This window comes from Strix aluco, chromosome 14 (genome assembly GCF_031877795.1).
Source record: "Strix aluco isolate bStrAlu1 chromosome 14, bStrAlu1.hap1, whole genome shotgun sequence".
Taxonomy (NCBI): Eukaryota; Metazoa; Chordata; class Aves; order Strigiformes; family Strigidae; genus Strix; species Strix aluco.
The window spans coordinates 20,982,832-21,005,874 of NC_133944.1; the positions used below are offsets into that span (position 1 = coordinate 20,982,832).

A 23,043-nucleotide genomic window follows, 5' to 3' on the forward strand; every position below is an offset into this window, starting at 1 on the left:
CAGACAAAACTGCAGATCCAGAGACAAAGTGTGGAAGCCTTTTCAGGGGGTTCATCACCACTGAACCAAACATGAAAGCAGAAAATAACGAGTGATTCAGTACTTCAGAAATACTGCAATGCTTGACAATGATCATGTAAAAAGACTAAAATTATCAAATTAATTACAGAACATTTCCCTTCTTAAAGGAAAAACAATAATACCACACCACCACATATATAAAACTGATAAATCACTGCACTGTTCCAAGGATTATTACACTTGATGTGAAACTGTTATAAAAGCTACACCTCTGATGTGGTGGCAACAATTTTTTGTAACTCGACATCAAGTAGCGCCACAATTCATACAATATGTATGTTAGCATGACACAGTATCAGTATATCCCCTAATGCCTTAATTCTGGGACACAATGAAGTGAATGACCCGGCTGGACCATGCACTACTCACCTGCTCACTGTAGAGAACTTGGACATTTTTGATAATGCGACAGTGTTTCTGAAGAATTGCTACAGCCTGAGCCAATGGCATTCCTGTAAATAAAAACAGTTGCATTTCTTCAGTTCGGAGGCCAGCTAACAGTATTTTTTAACAGAAAGGTTACAGAGGTAACAGAGCCGTCATCAGCAAACAGTACCTTACAACAGAAAGGCATGCAATCAACAAATAAACCTACTTGACTCATAGTATCAGCACAGACCTGTTCTTTTTGAAATAGAAAGGTCATTGTTTATCTACCAGTTTGTTAAACATATATGAAAGACAAGTACCTCCAGTCACATAACTAAACAGCAAAGTTCAGGCAGAAAAATCACAGACCTCGCACAAAATGTTCTGCTTTTTGGGGTAATCACAGAACGGTTTAGGTTGGAAAAGTCCTTTAAGATCATGGAGTCCAACCATTAACCCAGCACTGCCAAGCCCACCACTAAACCATGTCCCTAAGCACCACATTTACGTCTTTCAAATACCTCCAGGATGGCAACTCAACCACTTCTTAGGGCAGCCTGTTCCAATGTTTGACAACCCTTTCAGTGAAGAGATTTCTCCTAATAACCAATCTAAATATCCCCTGGCGTAACTTGAGGCCATTACCTCTTGTCCTATCACTTGTTACTTGGTTAAAGAGACTCACCCCCCCTCTCTGCACCCTCCTTTCAGGGAGTTGTAGGGAGCGATAAGGTCTCCCCTCAGCCTCCCTTTCTCCAGGCTAAACCCCCCCAGTTCCCTCAGCCACTCTTCATACGACTTGTGCTCCAGACCCTTCATCAGCTTTGTTGCTCTTCTTTGGACACGCTCCAGCACCACAATCTCTCTCTTGCAGTGAGGGGCCCAAAATTGAACACAGCATTCAAGGTGGCGCCTCACCAGTGCCGAGCACAGGGGGACGATCACTTCCCTTGTCCTGCTGGCCACACTGTTTCCTATACAAGCCAAGATGCTGTTGGCCTTCTTGGGCACCTGGGCACACTGCTGGCTCACATTCAGCCAGCTGTCGACCAACACCCCCAGGTCCTTTTCTGCTCGGCAGCTTTCCAGCCACTCTGCCCCAAGCCTGCAGCATTGCAGGGGCTTGTTGTGACCCGTGTGCAGGACCCGGCACTGAGCCTTGTTGAAACTCGTACAACTGGCCTCAGCCCATCAACCCGGCCTGTCCAGATCCCTCTGATAAAATAGTCTATACCAAACTCGGCTAGAGCTGGCTAGAGCACTCCTATACATGTTCAATAGGCTCTTGGACCACATTTTACAGCATACCCTTTATCATGCTTGATAAACTATTAAGTAGTTGTAGAAGACAGAAATATCAAATTGGAGCAATGATTCTCCTTAGACCCAGCAGGCCACATTAGCTGCTGATACAGCTACATTCATGTCAAGGAAGGAACTTTATCTTCTCAGTTTACTGACAAGATAAACATACTAAACAATTTAGTTCAATTGAAATAATACACTTAACAGTTATTCACCCTCTAACACAATTTCAAGGGCTTTTTTTTGTTGTTTTTTTCCTTTGGTGTGTATCTTATCTTTACAGCTATAAATTTTTGAAAGTGGAATGAAACAGCTGATTCTGCAGAAAGGATAGCACCACACCATCTCATCCTTTATCACACTTAAAACCTTTGTTGCCTTTCCAAGTGAAACGCGATCGTGTTCCTGGATTCAAAGCAGGCATTTGTAAAGAGACGTTATGAGCTCATAATGGTGAAGTTTTATTTCCCTACTAATTGCTGCAAGTCAATTTAGATTAGTTATCTGACATTTTATTTACATTGCTTGCTCCGTTCTTCTCTCTTTCTGGTTTTCAAATATTAAGAAAGTTGCCTTGATTAGGGAAAATTTACCACAAGACCTATACTTTTATTTAGGTAACAGTTCAGGCACTCAGATTTTTAGTTACTAGCTACACCTCTCAAACTCAGACTGTGCATTATGTTCCAAATCACCTTTTACACATTATCTACAGTTCCAAAGTGAGAAAACCTCCCTCTCTCCATATCTCTCTCACACACATGCCTAGATCACCTAAGTACTGCTTTAATGTAATACTAATGTAACACTAAAAAAAATTTCACTGTTGCACTAAACTACATGCGTGTCGTGCTATACATTGCAGCTTTTCTGCAATTATAAAATAAAATTTTGCCAAAACAGGCTTACAGATTAGAACTACAGGGATTCAGTTTGTAAATACCATATACAACTGTTTCTGTGAAATTGTTTTTCATCTTAGCCCATAATCCTGGAAACAATTTTTTTTTTTTGCAGCTATAAATTATACACCAGAAGATGATATAAAATCAAGAAGAATAGTTATTTTAGTAACAGTAATAAAGTTAAAATGCACAGAGCCACACAATAAAGTAGCACTGTTTCCTATTATCTAGGAAGTAGCAGTTGCCTTTGTAGTCTAAGCAGCTGAGTTTTAAAAAGACAGTTATTGTGTATTAGATAATCTTTTCAAAATGGAACAGAAACATAAATAACAGCAAGAAGCTAAAATCAAATATGCTGCTGTGAAAGTTTCATGTTTCTTAATCTGGTAAAAGCTCGGATTCCAAAAAAAGTAAAGATGATTTAAGAGTTTAAAACCCATTTTCAAAGTCAGCATTTCTATGAGACTTGCAGAGGTAAGACTTGTTTTTAAAAAAAAAAAAACAAACAACAAGTGCCAAAGGCTCAAGCAAAGCCAGCAAACAAGCTGACAGAATCTATACGCCAATGGCAAGCGTCAGAAGTAGGTAAGGTTTCAGTAAAAAAGCATGTGGTTAAAAAAAAGTGCGCACAAACACGAAGTTCAGTTTGTAGTCCGATGTAAACTGATGCAATCTTGGGTTAGTAAGTGTGCAAACAGATGGCTCATGTGACTCTCTTACTCAGAGCTTTCTCAAGCTGCAGGCAAATAGACATGGACTGATTTTGTTCAGTTTTCAGCAACTGAGAATCAAGCAGATTTTGCCATGCAGCTGCTTAGTAAAGCTACAATGGAACCTAAGTTCTCCAAGAACAGTTTGCAGAACGTAAAACGTGTGAAGCAGAGAGCCAAAGGAGGAGTAAAGAAACTGGGTTATTTTTCTCCACCCTTCTCAGGCACAAACACAACACCCCCTTTTCCTCAACATTCGTCAGTCTTTGCAAAGAGGAAAACAAAGAATTCTTTTTCCCCTGCTCACCAGTCAGGGGGAAGCAAACATGGTTTCCAGCACATCAGACAGTCAACCAAACTGAGCTATGGCAAGTAATGCCCACAAAGACCAGTGCTAGGATATTCCTGTCACAAACTTTTCCCTTTCTAAATGCTGAAGTGATAAAAGTGACACAAAACACTCCTCTCACATACACTGGTCATGAACAACATGGCTTGAAGTGTTTGTTTATGCTAAGACTATGTGGCTTGAAGGGAGGCGGGTAGAGGAGTGAATAAGGATTAAAAGAGAAGAATACAAGAAAATCCAAGAGAAGACAAATCATAACACATTAAGAAGCGAAACTTAGTAAGAAAAGAAAGTATAAAAAGCAAGACAAATGTAAGTACACCTTAGAAATCATACATCTCAAATGCTAATAATACAGCTATAGGCACTACAGAACAAGTATTTAATTGCTCTCCTTTAAAACGGCAGGAATGTAGCCCGAGAGGTGCAGTGACACAGGTATCTACTTGAGCACAAAACTCAGCCCTGGTTAAATTTTTTATGCTCTGGTCACATAATGAGTCAACACTGGAACCAGAAACAGAATCCAAAAACTCATGTAAAAAATTTTCCTGGCATTTCCCCTCAGTCATCTCCATTGTGGGCACAATACTGGAAGCCAGAGTCAGCAGCAGTTCAGGAATAGTGCCATTAGTTCTGCTAAGAGCAAATCTAAACAAACAACGAGTAGAATACCGCTGGCAACGAGAATCCCATTTACACCAGCACTTCCAACCTCGCTGCCACTAACACAGCTGAACCAGCTATACCAGCACGGACAATTTTCATACAATATCCCTAGTGCAGGACAAAGTTAAGTATCTTAATACCTAGTCAGCCTCCTGCTCTATACCAGCAGGTCATGCTAATTATATATTAAGACACATCACGTGGTGGCTGTGTTTACTCCAAGAATTACAGCTGAGTTTCCTCCCTCTCACATCCATGCATGTGTCTGTGTGTACGCACAGAGACACAGTATATAATTTGAACCATGAGATTGCATTAACGGGCTTCTTTGGGGCTTCTTGGGAAAATGAAAATCATTTTCTCTATTCCCTTTTTGTTGTTTTTGTAAGGAGAATGGGGGAAAGCCGGTACTACATATTTATAAAGATTGCCAGGGTATATAATTTGAGATCGCATTTCTTTTCAGGTAATACAGGCACTAAAGGATCACAGAAGGTCACGCAGAGCCTAGAGAGCACAGTAACATGTTAGCGGTATAAGGAGATCACCGAGATTTCAAAGGGTGGGACCTGAGGTACTATAATTAGCCACCAAAAGCCATTCTAACGCTCCCTGTAACCATTGAGTTGCACTTGACTCTGAAGTCAGGGCAGCATAAACAGCCCTTTGTGTTTGATGGGTTTCATATAAACACTGCCACGTCACAGCACCACTCCTCTGGTGTGACCCAAGTTCATGGCAGCTGTGTAACAGTGTTTTTAAGAAACAGACTGAGCCCCTGCTGTCACAGGTGACAGCAGAAGTGTAACTCAAGTTCTGGCAGATACAGATGGCTGCCATGCAGAGCCTTGTTTACATCAGCCACACTACTACTATCGATAACTGTGCTTTAGACAGAGCAGCAGCAAAGATGGAAAACTGAGCAAAAGAGTCCAACGCTGAAATCTCAAACAATCACTCAGAAAATGTGACAGCTACAGTATTTCTGAGAGGTTTAAGGACTACCAATATCTGCTTGAAAACATAGGTCATCTGAAGAATCCATATCATCTGAGTTTCAACTGCACATTTAAGTGCCCTAGGCTGAGCACCAGCCAAATTTCCATCAGCTGGGGGAAAGTTCTTTCTCATCACACTAAACAGAGCAATGGCTGGTAGGGAAGGGCCTCTCAGAAGAAAAAATGAGAATCATTGTGGGGAGAAACACTTGTTACCTAACACTTAGAAAACCTCTGAAAAGTTTACTTTCTCCACTGTAATGTCACAACCCAGCAACAACACAAAGAAATAGTGAAACTCAACTCATATTTATGAAGTGTTTGTACAGAAAAGCACAGTATTTATGCCAACTACTAGCATACAGTTGAAGATGCTGGTATCACCTGCTAACCAGTACATCCATGCCTCCTCTTTCAGGAGTTATTTTAAAAAATTACTAGTCTGAGATGGCAAGGCAAGACAAAACAAGGTAAACAAGTAGGAGAAAGCGTACGAGCTGATAAACAAAGCACAATTCGGCATGCAAAAGCTGAATGTTACAAGGGAATCCTTAAAGCTCATACATTAGTCTTTTTAGCGACAGAGAAAGGTGAGCTTTGACTCTGTCTCCCTTCCACTGTTTCAACTCCCTGAAAGCGTTGGGAGAAACCTCATGAACGCCGGATCATGAGACCCGAATCATCCGGCTCATGCACAGGGGTCCGGGGCAGCCAGGCGAGCTCCGGGGGGGTGGGACACACAGACACACACACTTACCCAAGGTGAACTCCCATTGCTCGTTCCCCAGAGACCGCTCGGGCACCACCTCCAGATCTAGCATTGGCTCAGGTAGCGCGGAGGCCGCGGGCTGGCACGGCAGGTCACCCGGTCGCTGCGCCGGACCTCTGAGGGAAGCAGGAGGGAAGCTCGCAGCCCCGGCCCCCCACCGCCGGGCAGCCGCACCCCCCCCCCCGAGGGGACCCGCCACCCCCAACCCCCCGGGGGGCGGCGCTGAGTCACAGCGGAGCCCCCCGAGCCGGGCTGAGGGGGGAGCGCAGGCACCGCCGCCACAGCAAGCGGTCCCCTCGCACCGCCCCACGGCCCCCGCTCTCCGCGCCGCCGCACCCCCCCCCACCCCGGGCCGGCCACCGAGCACCGGCAGCCGCTGCCCCGCCCGCCCGCCCCCCCCAGAGGAAGGGGAGCCGCCACCGCCTCGCCGCTCGGCCCGAACGTACCGACAGCGGCAGCCCCCCACCGGGGGAGGGAGTGGGGGGGTTATAACCCCCTCCCCCCCGCGCCGCGGGGCTGCGACTCACCTCACTTGCGGCTGCTGAAAAAGTGCTTTGCAGCTGTCGTCAGGCGAGCCCGCGCGCGGGGCGGGGCGGAGGGCGGGGCTGGGGGGATGCGCCCCGCCCCCGGCCGTGGGTGAGGGGGGAAGGTGTCGGCTTGGCGAAGGGGAGATCCCGGTTCGAGTCCCGCAGCGGGAGACTCGGGGCTGCCCTGGGAGCGGCGGGTACAGCCCCACTGCCACCCCCCGTCCTTGTCGCCAGAAGAGTGTCAGACACAAGTTCTAATTACCCTTGGCACAGCCCGCCACGGTAAGCTCAGGATTAAGAAAAAAAACCAAACCCAAACCAACCCAGTTGCATCCAGTTTTTCCAGTTGAAAGGCCAGGGTGGGGGAAAGAGTTAAGGAGAAATTAGTCAGTGGCACGAGCAAAGTTACCGGAACAAGCTCAGGAATGACTCAGTAAGGAAGAAAGTAGTAATGAGGTCATCTGCTTTGCGATGCTATTTGAGAAAACAGGGGTTTTACCACCCAGGTGTTTTGTCCCTAAAGTCCACTTTTCCCCCAGGGTGGCGGTCACCACGCACGAACCTGCTTTGCTCAGACCCAGAAGACCCCAGGTGCGAGCAGTCAGCATCTACACAGCTAACGAGGGTAACAGAGCTCTCTCCAGATGCTGAGATGCTGCCACCACCTTGGACATCCCACATCAGACCATCATGTTTACAGCAGAAACTTGATCCAAGATGAATGGCACCAGGTCAAGCATTGTCCAACATAAGCAGAGAATTAAAAATAAGAAAAACCAAGCATATGGACTTGTGCCTGCCTGACACGAAGCAATGCATCTGCAGGAGTAAGGCTGCACAAGTGATGGAAAGCCAAGAGGATCCAGAGAGTTTGGAAGTGGCTGTAATTTCTTCTGCTGGCAGACTGAGGCTCTGGAAGGGGCAGGAAGCAGAGGGAGAGGCATTTTTTCCATGTTTGTTTGAGGGTGGTAGCAGAAAAATCTCTTGTTGTGGTTTGAACTCAGAGGAAAACTGAGCACGATGCAACCACTCACTCCTCCCTTCCCCTCCAGCAGTGGGAAAGAGAAAGTGAAGCAAAAGGTTTGGGAATCGAGATAAGGACGGGGAAGGATGACTCAACCGTTATGGTCATGGGCAAAAGACAGACTCATTAGGGGAAGAAAAAAAAGACCATAAATTTAATACAGACACTAATAACACCACCACCACTTAACAGACAGAGTAGGACCGTGAGCAGCATTACCACATCCTGAAAACACCTTCCCCCACCCCTCCCTTCTTCCTGGGCCCAGCTTTGCTCCTGATATCTCTACCTCCTCCCCGCAGTGGTGCAGGGGGCAGGGAAGGGGGGGTGAGGTCCATCCTGCCACTTCTGCCACCTTTAGCAGGGGAGGGAACAACGACTTCTGGCATTCTTCCCCTGCTCCAGCGAGATTCCCCTCTCATGGGAGATGGTCCTCCACAAACCAACTCTGACGTGAGTCCCTCCCACAGGCCACAGCATTTCCTGAGCTGTTCCAGCGTGGGTCCCCCCACGTGTTGCAATCCTCCCAGCACTGAACTACAACAGCAGGGGCTTCTTCCCACAGGGTTCAAGCCTTCTTCAGGCGCAGCCGCCTGCTCCAGCGTGGGCCCCTCATGGGCCGCCAGTCGGTATCTGCTCCACTGTAGACCCCCACGAGTGGGGGGGTGACCCTGCCGTCTCACCACGGGCTGCAGGGGGGTGTGCACCGGTGCACCTCCCTCCTTCCTTCTCCTTCCTTCCACTGACCTGGGTGTTCACACAGATGTCCTCCTCACAACTCCAACTCCTCCTCCCAAGTTTCCCCTTCTTAAATACGTTATCGCAGAGGCACAGCCACCACCACTAAAGGCCAGAGACAGGTCCGACTTGGAGCCGGGGGAGCTTCGTGAAGCTTCTCACAGGGGCCACTGCTGTAGCCCCCTCTGCCACTACCAAAAACCCCACCACTCTGTCAAACCCAGGACATGGCTCTTTGGACAATGCCCATCTCCCGTCCCCTCTCCTCTGCTGCAGCCCCCGGGGCGGTGACGCCCAGTCCTGGCTTGACCCCACCATCTGTGTGCTGCCCATGCGCCCCATCCCACGTGCCCACCATGTCCCAGTGGAAGCCTGCAGCAGGCCAGCACCATCGCACAGAATATCCCCCACTCAGAACATCCCACAGCGGGGTGGAAAACACCAGGTAAGAAAACCCTTTACGCAACTAACCACAGAAGTTTGAGTTTCTCATATTAAAAAAAAAAAAAAAAAGTGAGAAAAACAGAATTCCTGCTAGATTTTCCATTGCATCTGTTTCCCACAAGCAGCCCCACCTTCTCACCAGAGGCTCTGCGTGCTCCTTATGTCACCAGCAAACATACGATCTTCATAAAGGCCAGAGTGAGCCAGACTGCTCTGGAGGCCCAGGCCCTTGGGTGGAAAAGGGGTAATTTGCTTTTCCCTCCCACCTGAGCTGATGCCTGCTGGTGAGCTGCCTGCTGCACCAACACAGCCTTTGCTCTCTAAAACCCAACGGACGCAGACTGTGCACGCACGGCTTCTAAGCCACCTGAAAAGAAAAGCTGTCCACCATAGTTTCAAACATCTCTTTTAACCTCCAGTATATGTTAATACCAACAGCCATAGTCACACCTCTCTTTCCGTGGGCAGACCCAAGCCATCGCTGACAGGGGGAATCCAAGCATTAAAAAAGAAATCCCAGTCATATTTGGGAGCAGGACCTCAGCCAGGCTCTGCTCTAAACACTGTTTCTCAGCATCTCTCTTCAGGTCATAGAGCTGTCGAAGCAGGCAAGATTTTTAATGTATATGGTGTGGAGCAAGCCCCAGGGAAATTAACTTTTCCTTGAAGTCAGCTGCATGTTGCTCTATTTATTATTCATGCCTTGCTTGCTTTTTTTTTTTTTTAAATCCAAGCATGGTGACATCTTAATATGCTGAAAAGCACAGAGGTGCTGCCAATTTTTCCCCTTCCTTCCAGCCCTCTGACACAGCTTTATTGGCTCAAAAAGAGATATTAACCTTTCCTCTCCCAGGAGCATGGGTTGATCCTTCATCACGAGCAACCCGTGGCACTCCAACTCACTATAAATATATATTTATATATTTATGGTGACATCCGTAAGGAATGCACTTGAGAGAAGAAATACCTAGCTAGGAATCTTGCCTACCCCATTTATTTAATGGTGCATGAAGCACACCCCAGCAGCCGCTTTTAACCAAGCCCAGGGCGCACGTACCCGTCAGGTAGGGATGGTGGATGGAAAGCAGATCGGCTGGGTTTTGCAGAATCACTCCAAATCACTCTTGCATTGGGCAATGCCCTTTGAATGCCCAGTGCTGCAAACTGGGGAATGCAACAGGCTGGGCTTGCACTAAAAAAAAAATCAGTATCCTTTGGAAAATAATATTGGAAATATGAGCTGAATTCCCCGCCTGGGTTTGAAGATTAGAAAGCAAGGAGAAAGAAGGCCAAATACAACTGGGGAAAAAATAAATCCTGGGCTAATTGGTTTTTGGATGCCCCACTACCCTACCATCTGTTTTCACACATCACCCCAAACCCCAACCTGAGGCAGAGGAGAGCTCGGTGCTGCCAAGGCCGGTGCCCAAGCCACCACCACCTCCCAGCCCTGCCGTGCTGGGGCTTTGCTCTTTAAAATAATAACCAGTGTATTGACAGGGGACTCTCATCCAGGGAGCGTGCCAGCCCCTTCTACATCTCTGAGCTTAAAATACACCCCTTAAATAGCTGGGAGGGCAGAGCAAAGCTGCCAGGGGGGCAGGCGAGGGCAGCGGCACTGGGCAGTGGATGCATCGGGTACTTTCTGGTTGACTGCAGTGACTCCCCCGGGGTGAGGAGGGAGTCCCAGGGCACAGGCACAGAGTGGCAGTAAATTCCAGCTGACTGAAAATCCCACCACAGCATCCTGAAGGAGAGCAAGCACAGGCACAGCTGGAGACAGAGCACCTCCTCGCACCCATGCCCACCACCAAGCCCAAGCTCTCTGCGTTTCCAGGAGCAGGAAAATACCCCCCATGCACTTCAGGCATCCTCCTCGGGTTCCCAGAGGGGCTGGTTTCCTTTCAGACCGCAGCTCTTGTTCCACCCACCAAGACAAGTAAAGAAAAAAAGATCCCAAGGCACTAGAGGGAAGAAAACCCACCCAAAGTTTCGACTGCATAGGTGGTGGTTGCACCACCGAAGGCAAGCAGCTCGAAGGTTGCTTTTGAGCCACTTGCTTTAAAGGCAGCGGGAGGGGGATTTTGCACAGGGGACAATCAGCTCTGCAGAGGGTAGAAACCCACCGCAGTCACCTCCATCTCCTCTGGGCACGTCCTTTCCCTGGCTTTCTCCTCGCCTGGAGAGGCCATCCTGGGCAGAGATGCAGCTGCAAGCTGGGTTGGTTTATTTTTGCACAGATGAGACAGCGACTATGAATATTCCTGGCTCCCCCCAGCAGAAATTCTGCTCCAAACCCAGCCAGCACCAGCGGGCTGCCCAGGGACATGGGGATGTTTTTCCTTTTGGACACCTCTGTGCTGCGGGTTGCATTCATGGGCCGGGAGCATCTGGAAGCTGTGGGGATGCTGGGGATGGAGCTGCCCTGGGTATCCCCACTGTGAACTGGGCGCTTTCGCCAGCCGGGGCTGGCAAAGGTCACAAGCAGAGACTGATTTGGGCAGCTGAAACCAGACATCCTGAGAGTGACTGGAGGAGCCCTGCCATGCTCAGCCAGTGACACCAGACAGGACGGCATCTTCAAGGCAGGTTGGACAAAGCACCATCATTTTAGAGCTCCAGCTCCAAGGACCAGGGGAGAAACAGGTAAAAATTGAATTTAAAAAAAATAATTATCCTTCTCACTCTCCAGATTATGGAGCAATTCCTGGAGAATATCTGAGTCCAGTCCCAGGGCTCAGAAAGCAATGCACAGCTTTCTGAAAATTAAAATAACTTTTTTTTTAAAGACTGGCTCAGCTGTTAATGTTTCAGACTGAAGGGATGGCAGTGGGTGCATCCACCGGAGGTGATCTGGGTTCCCTGCTACCAAAGGCTTGCAATGCCATCACATTTCGAGTGGGATCAGCAGCTGTAAGGAATTACTGGGTTTTTACTTGACTTTCCTAAATTCCACACATCTGTGGGGAGATGTTAGCAGAGAATAGCTGGGGTTTGCAATCCAGCTGGTCAAAAGAAAGGGGAAAAAATGCAAAAGCTACCGGGGGGACGAAAAATGCAGCAGGGCTTGCAGAACGTGGGGAAAAGCACCGTCAGCTCACGGTGAAGGCGAGCTGCCCTCTCCCGATGAGATTTAATAGCGACGCCGAGAGCGGCACGATTCAGGTCTGTAAGGAAATTTGCCCTGCGGCTGCCCAGAAAAATGCGCTGGAAACAGACCCCAAACTTGGCAGCGCTGTTTTGGTTGGGGGAAAGATATTTGCTGTAAAGCTCTGAAGTTGCTCTTACTTTTTTTGAAGGTGCATTTCCTGTTGAAAAGCCTTGGCTTGGCAATTAGAAACGCTTCCAAAGAGCATTTGCAGCTCCCCTGGCTGCAGAGCAAGGGGGGCTTTGCTTGTGCTCCTGGGGGAAGTGCTGGGGCTCTTCAGGGGGGATTTATCCCAACTCTCCAGGGGAATTTACCCCACCTCTTCAGCAGGATTTATCACAACCAAGAGCTTTGATGTCCTGGGTCCCACCGAGGTGGGCAGCACCCGTGGACCCAGATCAGGCAGAGCGGTACTGCACCCTGCACCCCATCAGTGCCAGGGCAGGGGTCCCCAGCTGGCAGCGCCGAACCTGGCCCTTCCCGGGGAAGACCCCTGGCTCTGGTTTTCCCTGGCTCAGTGCTCCTCGCCTGTGCTAAGCACACCCAGAAACCCGCTCGAGCGACAGCCAAGGTTAACACGGGCACGATGTGCAGTGTCAGCACCCGGCCGGGGTGCGAGGAGCTGCTCTGCCTGCGGATGCTACAGCTGAGGGGTGGTGGGGCAAAAAGCGCCTTTTTTCAACGGGCTGGTTACCTGCACATGCGAAGTCTGCAGTGTCTCATCCAGAGCCTCCCATGGGCTGGGGCTTGCATGCTCCTGGAGAGTATCCTCCTCCTCCCTGCCAGGCCCAGGGTGCGCTGGGCTCACAGCCATGCAGCCCCTCGAGAATAAAGATTTTTCGAGGTGATTCTGTGTTTGGCCGGGGGGAGGAAGGTGATGTGCACCCAGCACGGGCTGAAGAGCACAGCAAGGCTTTGGCATGTGTTTTGCTCAGTCAGGACCATAGTGGCCACCAGCGTCACTTCCCACATCCCTGGGAATGGCAGAATGGGGGATTTGGGTGCCTGGTAGCTACAAAACCTCCCCTGCATTTTTGCAGCATGCTTGGTGTCTAGAGATGGGCAGAAATGGGAGGCTCCCGGCGCTCACCCAAAGATGCCAAGAGGTTATGTTAAACATGGACCAAGAAGAAGAGCAGCCAGCATGGCCCCTGCCACTTACAGGGCATGTCTTGGGGTGCCCAACCCCTCCAGGGCTTGGATGAGGGCAGGGGCTGGGGAGGAGGGCTGGATGGATGAGGAGAAAACGTTTCCAAGAAAGAAAGGGAGCAGCAGTAAAAACCAGCAGCAGGAGGGGCTGTTAACTGCAAGGCAGCAGCTCCTCCACATCTCCTGAGCACGGCAGCGTTCCCCACTCAAGGGCCGGTGGGCTTACATGTGTTTTGCAGAACTCGTCCCTTCCAGAGAGATTTAAAAAGCTCCGATTCATGCAGGGTTAGATCTAAATTGGCTTTGGCTTCATTAGAAACAGATGCTCCGGTTTCTCTTTCCTTCTTGGAGCGGTTTAGCCTGGGAGATGCTGCCAGGCACGGGCAGGGTGTGAAGTCAGCTCCCCGTGGTGCTGGCACTGCTGGGCAGGGAGCCGGAGGTGCGGCAGGGCGCAGGGCAGGTGGCAGAGGTGAGGGTTGTTTGGCCCTTCCCGGGTAACTCAGCACGGAGCTGCCGGTGACAGCAGCTGGTGCAAGGGACCATCCTTCCCGCGAGCTGCTGGCCACTTCGGCCTTCCTTCGGCTGCTGCCTAGCGAGGCAATGGGGGATTTAAGTGTGCACCAAAACTCACAAAAAAATTCACCCTGGGGCAGAGCATGGGGTTTCTGTAAAAAAAACCAAAACCAAAAACAAAACCCACAGGTTTTATTAAAAAAATAAAGGATGGGTTTCTATAGAATCCCACAAAACCTTTTTCCCAAGGGCTTACAGAGCCAGGAGTGCTGCGCAGGTGGCAGGGCTTTCACCTGGGCTGAGTTTCACCTCCGGAGACATTTCCAAAAGGGATGTTTGAGCTCCAGAACAGATGATGAAGGCGGCCCACGGGGCAATGGCATAGGTAAAAGCACATGAGGAGCAGGGCAGGGGGGCAGCCTCCCGCACCAGCCTGCTCCAGCCCCAGTGCTCGGGGTTTCATCCATTTAACCAGAGATGAGTCAGAGCAACAGGTTTGGGTGATGGAGCCCTCTCGGAGCCCCTGAAGATCTCTGGCTGCCCGCTTTGTCGCTGACTTCTAGCAAATGAGTGACACAAGGGTGACTTGAATCTTACTCACAGGCTGCAACAGATTAAACAAACAGAGGAGATGCTCATTAAGCCTCGCTCCCAGCTCCCAGCCCCCTTTGCAGCCTGTTCATTTCACAGCGGGAAATTCCTTGGTCTGATGTATGCATTGCTGGAAACTCCTCCCTGCGGCCGAGCTTTGTTAAATGACGTTTGAGAGCAACCCCAGTCCCCGCGGCACTGGGTTTCGCTGGGTTTTGGGGAGCAGCATGTGAAACCGCTCGGGTGCTAGCTCAGGCTGGCAGTGGCTGTGTTCCTCATAACCATAGCTACATTTCTATCCCATTTTTGGTTTTTCATGGTTGTGGGACACTAGCCGACGACCCTGCAGCCCTCTGGGGAGCCGGGAGGAGCACGTGTGTGCCACCAGTGTGGCTAGCAGGGACTTTGCTCTGCAGATCCCCACCACCAGCCTATCCCCAGCAAGAAAGGGTCGTGCACCCAAAGGATCAGTTTTGTACCCAGGCCAACATCTGTGCTTGCTGCCGCTGTCTTGTGGTGTCCAGCTCACACAGGAGAAAGTTATAAAACATCAAAAATCCACTCTGCAGGGAGCTGAGCCTCCCCTCTGTATGCCACAGTCACAGAGTCATGCTGCCAGTCTCCCGTGCAAACCCTCCACCTCCATCAACCACTGTGTCACCTTCACCAATATTTTCTTTGGGGCAAGAAATTGTTTCAAAGAGGTAGTGGGGCCAGATCCCCCACCACATGCCAGGGGCGAACACAGCATGCAACGATCGGGGAACATTTGCCTGTTACTGCTCTGTTAAAGCTACCAGCCTGAGCAATGGGGTTACAGAACTAAAACGCAGGGCAGCACATTAAGAGTGGCAGATTGTCAATACAGTAATGAGGACAGCTTTTCACTCTCTGTCACAATTAGAATCTCTTATGAACTCATCATAGTAGAGCATGAGCTGAGTTTGCTGGCAAGACAAGAGGTCCTGGTACTGCTGGCGGCTCCCGCGTGCTGTGCTGGAGAGCCACAAGGGATGGTGACCAGCTGGAGCAAGGTCCTTCCTGCAGACCCTGCTTTTCCACCCTGCTCCTTTTCCTTTTGCAGCCATCTCTCACACTCCTGGACCACAGGGTCTCACTTTCCAGTTTATTCCCTCTTTCATTCTGGTCCCCCTTTGCAGCAGGGTGCCCTGGATGCAGAAACAGAGGCCAAGATGGCAAGAGGGTTTGAAGGAGATGGTGACTAAGGCACCTTGGTTGGGTTGGTGGTTTTGGAGAGTCACGCGCCCCACAGGCCCACCGACAACAGGTCCCAGCGGTCGTACGCCAGACGTGCTCTGCAGAGCAGAACCGAAAGCAGAACCAAAAAGAGGATCTGTCCTCTCCTCTGTGTGGGAGCATCCGCTGAGCGGCTCCAGGCTGGGGCCGTTGCTGCTGGGAAGGGGCTTGGGGGCTTCTCAGCAGCAGCAGCAGCTCTGGCCCAAGCAGAAGGCAAGTTCTGGGCAGCTCAGGAGTGGTCTGTGCATGCAACACTGCCTATCCCTCCCTTACCCCAGCCCCCGAGTCCTCAAATGCAGCCAGAGCAAATGACCTGGAGCTGGCCCACATGCAGGGCTGCACATCCCCAAAAACATCCTTCCCTTCCAGGCTGAGGCAGCTGTGGGCACAGGCTGCTGACTCGGGCCATGGGCTACCTGGGCATCTTGCAGGCTCCTGGCTCCAGGGATGGGCTACCCTGGCAGCTGCAGGCAAGACAGAGGCAGCAGCCAGGGGCCCTGGGGCAGGGCAAAAGGCCACTGAGGAGTAGGATGGTGCTGGGAAGGGAACTGCAGCACCCTACATCTAGAGCAGGTGTCCCACTGCGGGGCTGCCCCAGAGCAGGGGCTGCCAGGGAGAAGGGGCTGGGGTGCTGTGAAGCACAGGGCTGCTCAGCTCTTGGGGAATGGGAGGGGACCTGGTGCTCTTTCTGGGTAGGTGACATGTCATTCTGGGAGGCGAGATGCTCAGCAGCCTCCCTGGCTCAGAGGTGATGGTCAGGCTCGTGTTTCTGGATGGAGCTACCTGTTTCTTCTGATGAGATAGGAATTGTTCACCTCATGGCCTTGTTTACAATCTAGCAGCAAATCCACGCTCCCCCCACCAACTGCTCTGCTCTCCTCCAAACTTAGAGCTCACGGGGTTTTACCAGGAGGTCACTTCCCCCATGCAGCTCCATGTACTCAGAAACAGGGGCTGCGGAGGAATAGCTTGCCCTGGGAGAGGACTGCTGCTGTGGCAGCAGAGATGCAGACCAGGCCTTTGTTTGGAGGAAGTTTCAATATCAAGATGGGCAGGATTTTAGAATAGGCATCAGCATGTACTATAGAAGAAAGCACAATGCACAGAAGAGAAACCCGCAGCCATACATTGAGCTGCAACAAACCTCTCCTGCCCCGTTGCCTTCAGGGTCCGAGAAGAGCATCCCATTTCACCAAGACTGTATGAAATATGAACCAGGTGTTGCACTGTTGAGTTAAAATGATCAAGTCAACTGAAGAAGCCAGGAATGAGCCTTGGCAATTCATTTAATACTTCTGGCCACTGAATGCCACTGAAGGCCCAACCACTGCAGAGGATCTTGGGCAGTAAGGTGCCTACAGGCAGGGACACAATCCCTGTCCAGTAGCGTTCACCCACAGCAGCTCAGCTCCCAGGGCGAGCACCTCTCACCTCTCAGACCTGTCCCCTGCAAGGCTTTAGGATATATGATTACAAACAAGACCTAAACATAGGTCTGCAAAGGGCTCAACACCGCCGCAGCAGAAAGAGGAGGAGACGGACTTAAGAGTGTATCTCCAGCTGAAGGCAGAGGAGGCAGGCAGGACAAAGTGGGCTCGTGCAGGGGCACCCAGATGCCAGCATCCTTGCTTGTACAGAGGGATCTCACCAAATCCGTAGACTAGAACAAATCCACTAATTAGCACCCAGAACTGCTGCACTAATTATGAGCCCTCAGTACTGTATGTCCCCTCTTCTGCTCAAGACTCAAGCCAAGAGCCACAATCATTTTGGCCAACCTAAAGCAAGAGCAAACACAATGGTACCCACTAGACTTGAAGGAAATGGTTGATGTCAGTAATGCCTATCCTGGTGGGTCCCCCCTTCCCTCCCACCCCCCACCCCCATTTTCTCTTCCAACCTGATGTGCTCAGGTACCTGCTCGCTTCCGGAAGGCAAAGCCTTACTGCCCAACCTCAGCAGTTAAATCCAGCTTCACGTGGCTTCTTCTGTGAACTGGCTTACTTCCCCCTACCCCGTACAGACCTCAGCTCCTCACATCCGAGATCTCCCCATGGAGCGTGGCCTGAAGAGCCATGATCTACATCACTGCTGCAAAGGGCCAAAGCCCTGAAATATTCCTGAAATATCCCAGCAGCAGCACTATCGCCCCAGCCATGTGCTTCCGTAACAGAGTATTTGCATAAGAAGCTATTCAAGGCCAAGCGCATCCAGCAGCCAAAAAGTTTTAGCTTTTTTACACTGCTCATTTTTCTACACCTATACTTGGCTGGATTTTTGCACGGTATGAACAGCAAACGCTGAAAGGGTTGGGGGATGCAAGTAGGCAAGGCTCACAGGGACAGTCTCAACAAACCATCGGGTATCAGCTGGAAAAGACAGGAGCTCTCAGGTACAAGCTTTCCTCCTGCTCTAGAAGGTTTTTAAGTTAACCCATCACCCGCTATGGGAAAGAGAATGGATTGCAAAGGGTGAAAGGTGAAAAGGCCACCAGTTCCCATGAATAACAGAGAATTGCAGCCTGTGGAATGAGGGGAAGTGGGACACCACCATCAAGTCTAACAGGCTGGAAAACACAGTTACTCATCAGAAGAGTTGTGGGGAGCAACGAAGACTTAGCAAAAGTCTCACCAGCTGTGATAAACTGTGGACTAGGCCAAGTAAGAATAAAATACAGCTGAGCAAGAAACATCCCCATTTCCCACTCCTTCCCCTCCCCTACAGGTACCTGATTTTTCCACAGCCACCCACTGCAGGGTGACAGCCGCGGCCGAGGCAGCACTCGGCTCTTTGTTACTTTTTTCCCCTCGCTCCTGAGCTTTGAGAAATGAGCCCAAGGCAATTCTGGAAATTCACTTATCTCAACCTGTAATTGAGAAAGCTATTTAATAAAGTTACTTAAACCCTGAGCAGCTCCGAGCTGTGCAGCAGCTGATGAATATGCATGTACTGGGATTTACATTTCGTGGCAGTGTGAAGACAGGATGTCAGGCAAATGAGTTATGAGAAATGTTGCCTATGCAAATGTTCGCTCTGCTGTAACTTCTCACTGTAATTCTCATCCTCGAAGCCATTTTTGTCATCCTCTTATTTGCATTGGAAATGTAGTAACAAAATAATGTAACTTTACAGAAATTGGTCCTATTTCCATGCAGACAGGATGGATCCCTAAATACATCTGTAATAGAGTGGAGTCCTGAACTAATAGCAGACAAACAAAATACAGAAATCCTGCCAAGATCCTGTCAGGCCATGCAATTTTGGAGTTCTCCAAAGCCACATCTCCTTCATTTAACTTCCCAGCCCTTACCTGAACAAGGCTTATTATTAGACTAAACACCACAGATCTGCAGGAACAGAAAAGCTGCTGTTTTCACCTACAGTTTCATTTTTATAGTTTCCTGCTTTCAAATAGGGGACCAGAGGCCAAGACCAGGACAGCAGATAGCTGCCATGTCTTTCAAAAGAGTCTAGGAAACCCGTTCAGGTTTTGAAAGCTTCTGTAAATAGTCCAGATTCTCTCAGGTTAGAAAGAGGCCATGTGACTGCAAGAGGTTAAAAAAAATCAAACCAGAAGTGCCCATACTTCACCTGCTCCAGTTTGGCTCCAGGTCACCAACATGCTTTCTCCATTCCAATAAGCTCCAGTGCTTCCAGTGCTCTTTCACTCCCAAATTGATACTATTCATGCACCTGAGAGGCAAACTCAAGCTAAGAGGAGTCGGGGGACAACGGGCCCCTCCACTCCAGAAAAAGCTTTACAAGTAAGGTAATTACAAGTAACCCACTTGTGAGGCACCTTGGGCAGAACAGCAAATCATTCCATGAACTTGCAGGTAAACCAACAAATTCATCTAATGCCTTTACTAACTGCTCTTTAAAGATGCCTTTCAAAACGAGCCACTTTGATGGCAGAGCCTACAGTAGCTGACAAAGATACCGCCTGCCAGCAGGAATACAGCATCAGAGTTTGTCCTTTATGTCTGTTATAAAAGCTACCTCCCTTCCAAACTACAGAATGTCTTCAGAACCACCACAGGTCACAGGCAATGCCATTTTTATCAGGCACTCTCTGATCTTACAGTCAGGTTTTAGAAGTATGAAATAAGGTTATACTTTGTCCTTTTGCATGTGAACACTTGCAAAGCAGACTGCAGGTCTCAAGTTATTAAGAAAGCAATCCCCTACGTGATTTCAGTACATAATCACCACTGTCATTAAATATATTTGAAGTTATACCACCTAAAATTTTAGCAGCTTCAGAAGGTTTTCAGGTGTAGCATGCAACATTCATATTTTCCCCACAGTACTTTACCACATTTCTCCATTTCCTCAATTTCAACGTGCAAACTACCTTGTTTTCCTCCTCATCCAAAGCAGCACAATTAGCAAGGTTTAATGGCTGCTATAAAAACGTGCCTATAAACAACGCTCTCCTGTAAGCGTGCACAACTGTTACAACCCAGTGAGAGAAGTCTTCCTAGGGTTACTTACGTAGATACATGCTTTCAGAGTAAGCAGGGCATATCAGCTGTAAAAAAACACAAGAGCTTTAGGGCAGCAAAATCCTCATGTTCCCCCAAAATATGCCCTTATACAAAAGGTTTTGAGCCCACCAGCCCACCACACCTTCCCCTCCTCCCTCAGCCCCTACACAGAGGGGTGCCCGGGCTAGTTCAGTGGCCACTGGATGTCACTATTGCTGTAGCCAGGGACAGCCTGGCAGCCTCCCCCCTAGCAGCACGCTGGAAAGTTACCCCAGAAACACGTCATGAGTCGGTGTGGACTACCGGGATGTCAGAAATAAATTTACAGCAACTTGTTTTCACTACACAGAAGTTTATTATGAAAGTTAAACATACAACACAAAAAGTAGCAAAAGCAATCCTGTAGCTTAAGGCAACTCTTACAGGAGATGAATTCAAGAAAGATGATGCAACTTCAGTTTAAATAGAAATTATGAAAAATATCAAATTGCATCAATAACTTAAAATGCACTTTAAAAAGTCTGCACTAACCAGCAGAGGGTAAGGGCTTGTAATCTTAATGCCAGCATTAAGATATCGAAAGCAGCAGAATGCTAAATGATGATAGGGAAAGTTCAGTATTTACACAAAGATAGCAATGTTAATATCTGATAGCATAATTTCCTGTGTACTTATGGTTTAAAACCACTGTCTGAAACGTTAGGAAAACCTTTTAAAATAAATCTTCAGACTATTCCATCAAAAATACACAGATGGCAGAGAAGATCCAAGGCTAGGGATGCGTGCGGATGCATGCGTGTGTCCCTTAACTCATTGCAGAAACACTTTAGAAAAATTATTTCTTTGGGGGAAGAAAGGCAAGAAGAATACGTGGCCACAGAGTGAAAAAGGTTATCTTTCAGGTGAATCACATTTAAATTGAAGTATCAAAATATTTCTATTTGATGACATTCTCACAGTTTACAGTTATTGACATTTTTAAGTGAATGTTAAATATTCATATTATTAACATACAAAGATTCTCCTTCACATTGACATCTGCTTACATTTTTGCAAGACCTCTTTTGCATCAATCGTTTTGCCATTAATGAGGAATGTAATTATCTGAATTATAGAATTTACTAAAGATTTAACTGTTCTAACCATACAGAGTTTCTACCTTCAAAATAATTTGTAAAATACTGAAGTCAGGTCACCTATTTTAAAAACTTATTTAAGTGACATTTTAACTAATCGGGCTGTACAGGAAGCACCACATTTTAACAAGGCCAAATGACATCACATTTCCAATTAATTTTCTTCAAAGATCGGATGCAATGAAAAATTTGGAACAAGTCCATTCACCATCACCCCAAATAAAACAAGATAATTCACACAGATTAACTCATCCCAAATCTTACCCTGTTAGAAAATGCAATATATACTGCAATGTAGTCTTAATTTGCATAAGATTTAATAGAACTGTCCTATGCACAGTATGAGATTTTTCTGTGCATAACTTCATCTCAACTTTTCACCATTCAGCACAACTTTACAAAAAGCCTAAGATATAAAATATAGTTAAAGCAGCTATCTTAAACATGATTTAATACATATCACCTTGGCAGCTGATCACTTTTGTTCCCAGTTTAATACGCTGTTGAATCTGATTGTAGAGTTGCAGTATCCCTTTTAAGAACTATTTAAAAAAATCCCTGAATAAAACAGAAGCCAGCCTGCGACTTCCCATGAGTTTCAGTAAAGTACTATATACAGGAGTACAATAACCACCCAAACTCACTTGATACAGAATAAAATCTAAGACAGATACTGGGGCAGAATGCGTTAATGCATGGAAATATAAATTTTAAGATTTTATCATTTAGAAAGTGGAACCGATGAACTGTTAGCAGTTAAAAGAATACTGCAACTGTAACATTTACAAACCCACAAAGTTTGAAAACTGATTCCAACAGCTCTGATTCACTGGGTTTAGCTTGGAAATAATGCAAAATAATGTCAGCAGTTTTAAGAAGGTCTTGCAAATTTAGAAAAAAAGAAAACTGAAAGATAGATAAGAATGCATATCTAAAATAAAGCAGGAGCACAATAAGAACAATCAAAATTCCAAAAGCCCATATTAAAAAAAATTAAGCTTGGAATGCATTGGCTTCCAGCAGTTTACAAAAAAAAAAAAAAGGCAAAACCCCAAAAAAGAAGTTTTAAATCTGTAATATCTTGACCTATTTTTAAGTGACAATTTTTATTACAGTTGAGAAAAATGGTTTTATAGCTGCATAAGTTTCCATTTCACTAAAATAGTGCCAACAAAAATAAGGTTGCATAGAAAAACAAAATTTCAAATTGCCACTGGCTACATGCTTAAAATGGGAAATGCAGGTATTGTAACATAAACATAGTGCAAACCATGGCAGTTCATGGTGATTTTGACTGCCGCAGGTCAGGAAACAGACCATAGTATACCCAGTTATCACAGTTTCTGGTCTTTTATTAAATCCTTTGCCAAGTAGAAGCAATGCATGTGTGCAGACCCATGGTACGCCTGCTGCTGTTGATTAACGTAGTTTGAGATCATCACCACTTCCTAGGTTAGATCCAGGACTAGGGTCTTGTTGTCTTCTTGCCTGCATTAACAATAAACACATATTTAGGATCAAAAAAGTGATTTACAAGTTATCAGTTTAGTTAATTTCTTCAGTGTATTAACATTTAATCAATTCTAAGGCACAAATTTACATTTCAAGCAGTAAACAATGCATTCATTTTTAAAATCAAAACCAGTCTTTTCCCCCTCGATTCAACAGTCCCCCAGAACCAACAGGAATCTGAGAGGAGGGCTGTGGACCCAGCAGTCGGGCACTGACCTCTCTGGAGGGGCACAGAGCTCTGGCTCTGCCTCTCCACCCAGCCTGGGGGCAGGCAGGGCTGGCACTCTGGGGAGTGAGTGTGCACACACACAAACACTCAGAGGCCCTCCTGCAGCCAGGCTGAAACACTTCTTGACATCAAC

At 47.9% G+C, this 23,043-nt stretch overlaps 2 protein-coding genes across 9 annotated transcripts in view; both read right to left on the bottom strand.

Moving 5' to 3' along the window:
* The window catches only part of PHAF1 (phagophore assembly factor 1), a 36,187-nt gene extending 29,470 nt beyond the window's left edge, over nt 1-6,717 (bottom strand). For 5 of the 6 annotated variants that reach the window (XR_012625061.1, XR_012625062.1, XM_074839222.1 and 2 more), the window contains exons 1-3: nt 6,602-6,689; nt 6,144-6,271; nt 451-533 (exon numbers count right to left, since the gene is read on the bottom strand). Coding sequence is in view for 4 of the 6 variants with exons in the window: in XM_074839222.1 (XP_074695323.1) it covers nt 451-533; nt 6,144-6,207 (147 nt within the window). In the remaining 2 variants the exon portion in view is untranslated. Of the gene's footprint in view, nt 1-450; nt 534-6,143; nt 6,272-6,601 lie in introns of all 6 variants that reach the window. The other variant, XM_074839220.1, reaches the window with a different exon arrangement.
* Nucleotides 6,718-20,365: 13,648 nt separating this feature from the next.
* The window catches only part of CBFB (core-binding factor subunit beta), a 44,137-nt gene continuing 41,459 nt past the window's right edge, over nt 20,366-23,043 (bottom strand). For all 3 annotated transcript variants that reach the window (XM_074839676.1, XM_074839674.1, XM_074839675.1), the window contains one exon: nt 20,366-22,657. In XM_074839676.1, the coding sequence (XP_074695777.1) occupies nt 22,589-22,657 (69 nt within the window). In that variant the 3' untranslated portion in view covers nt 20,366-22,588. The remainder of the gene's footprint in view (nt 22,658-23,043) is intronic.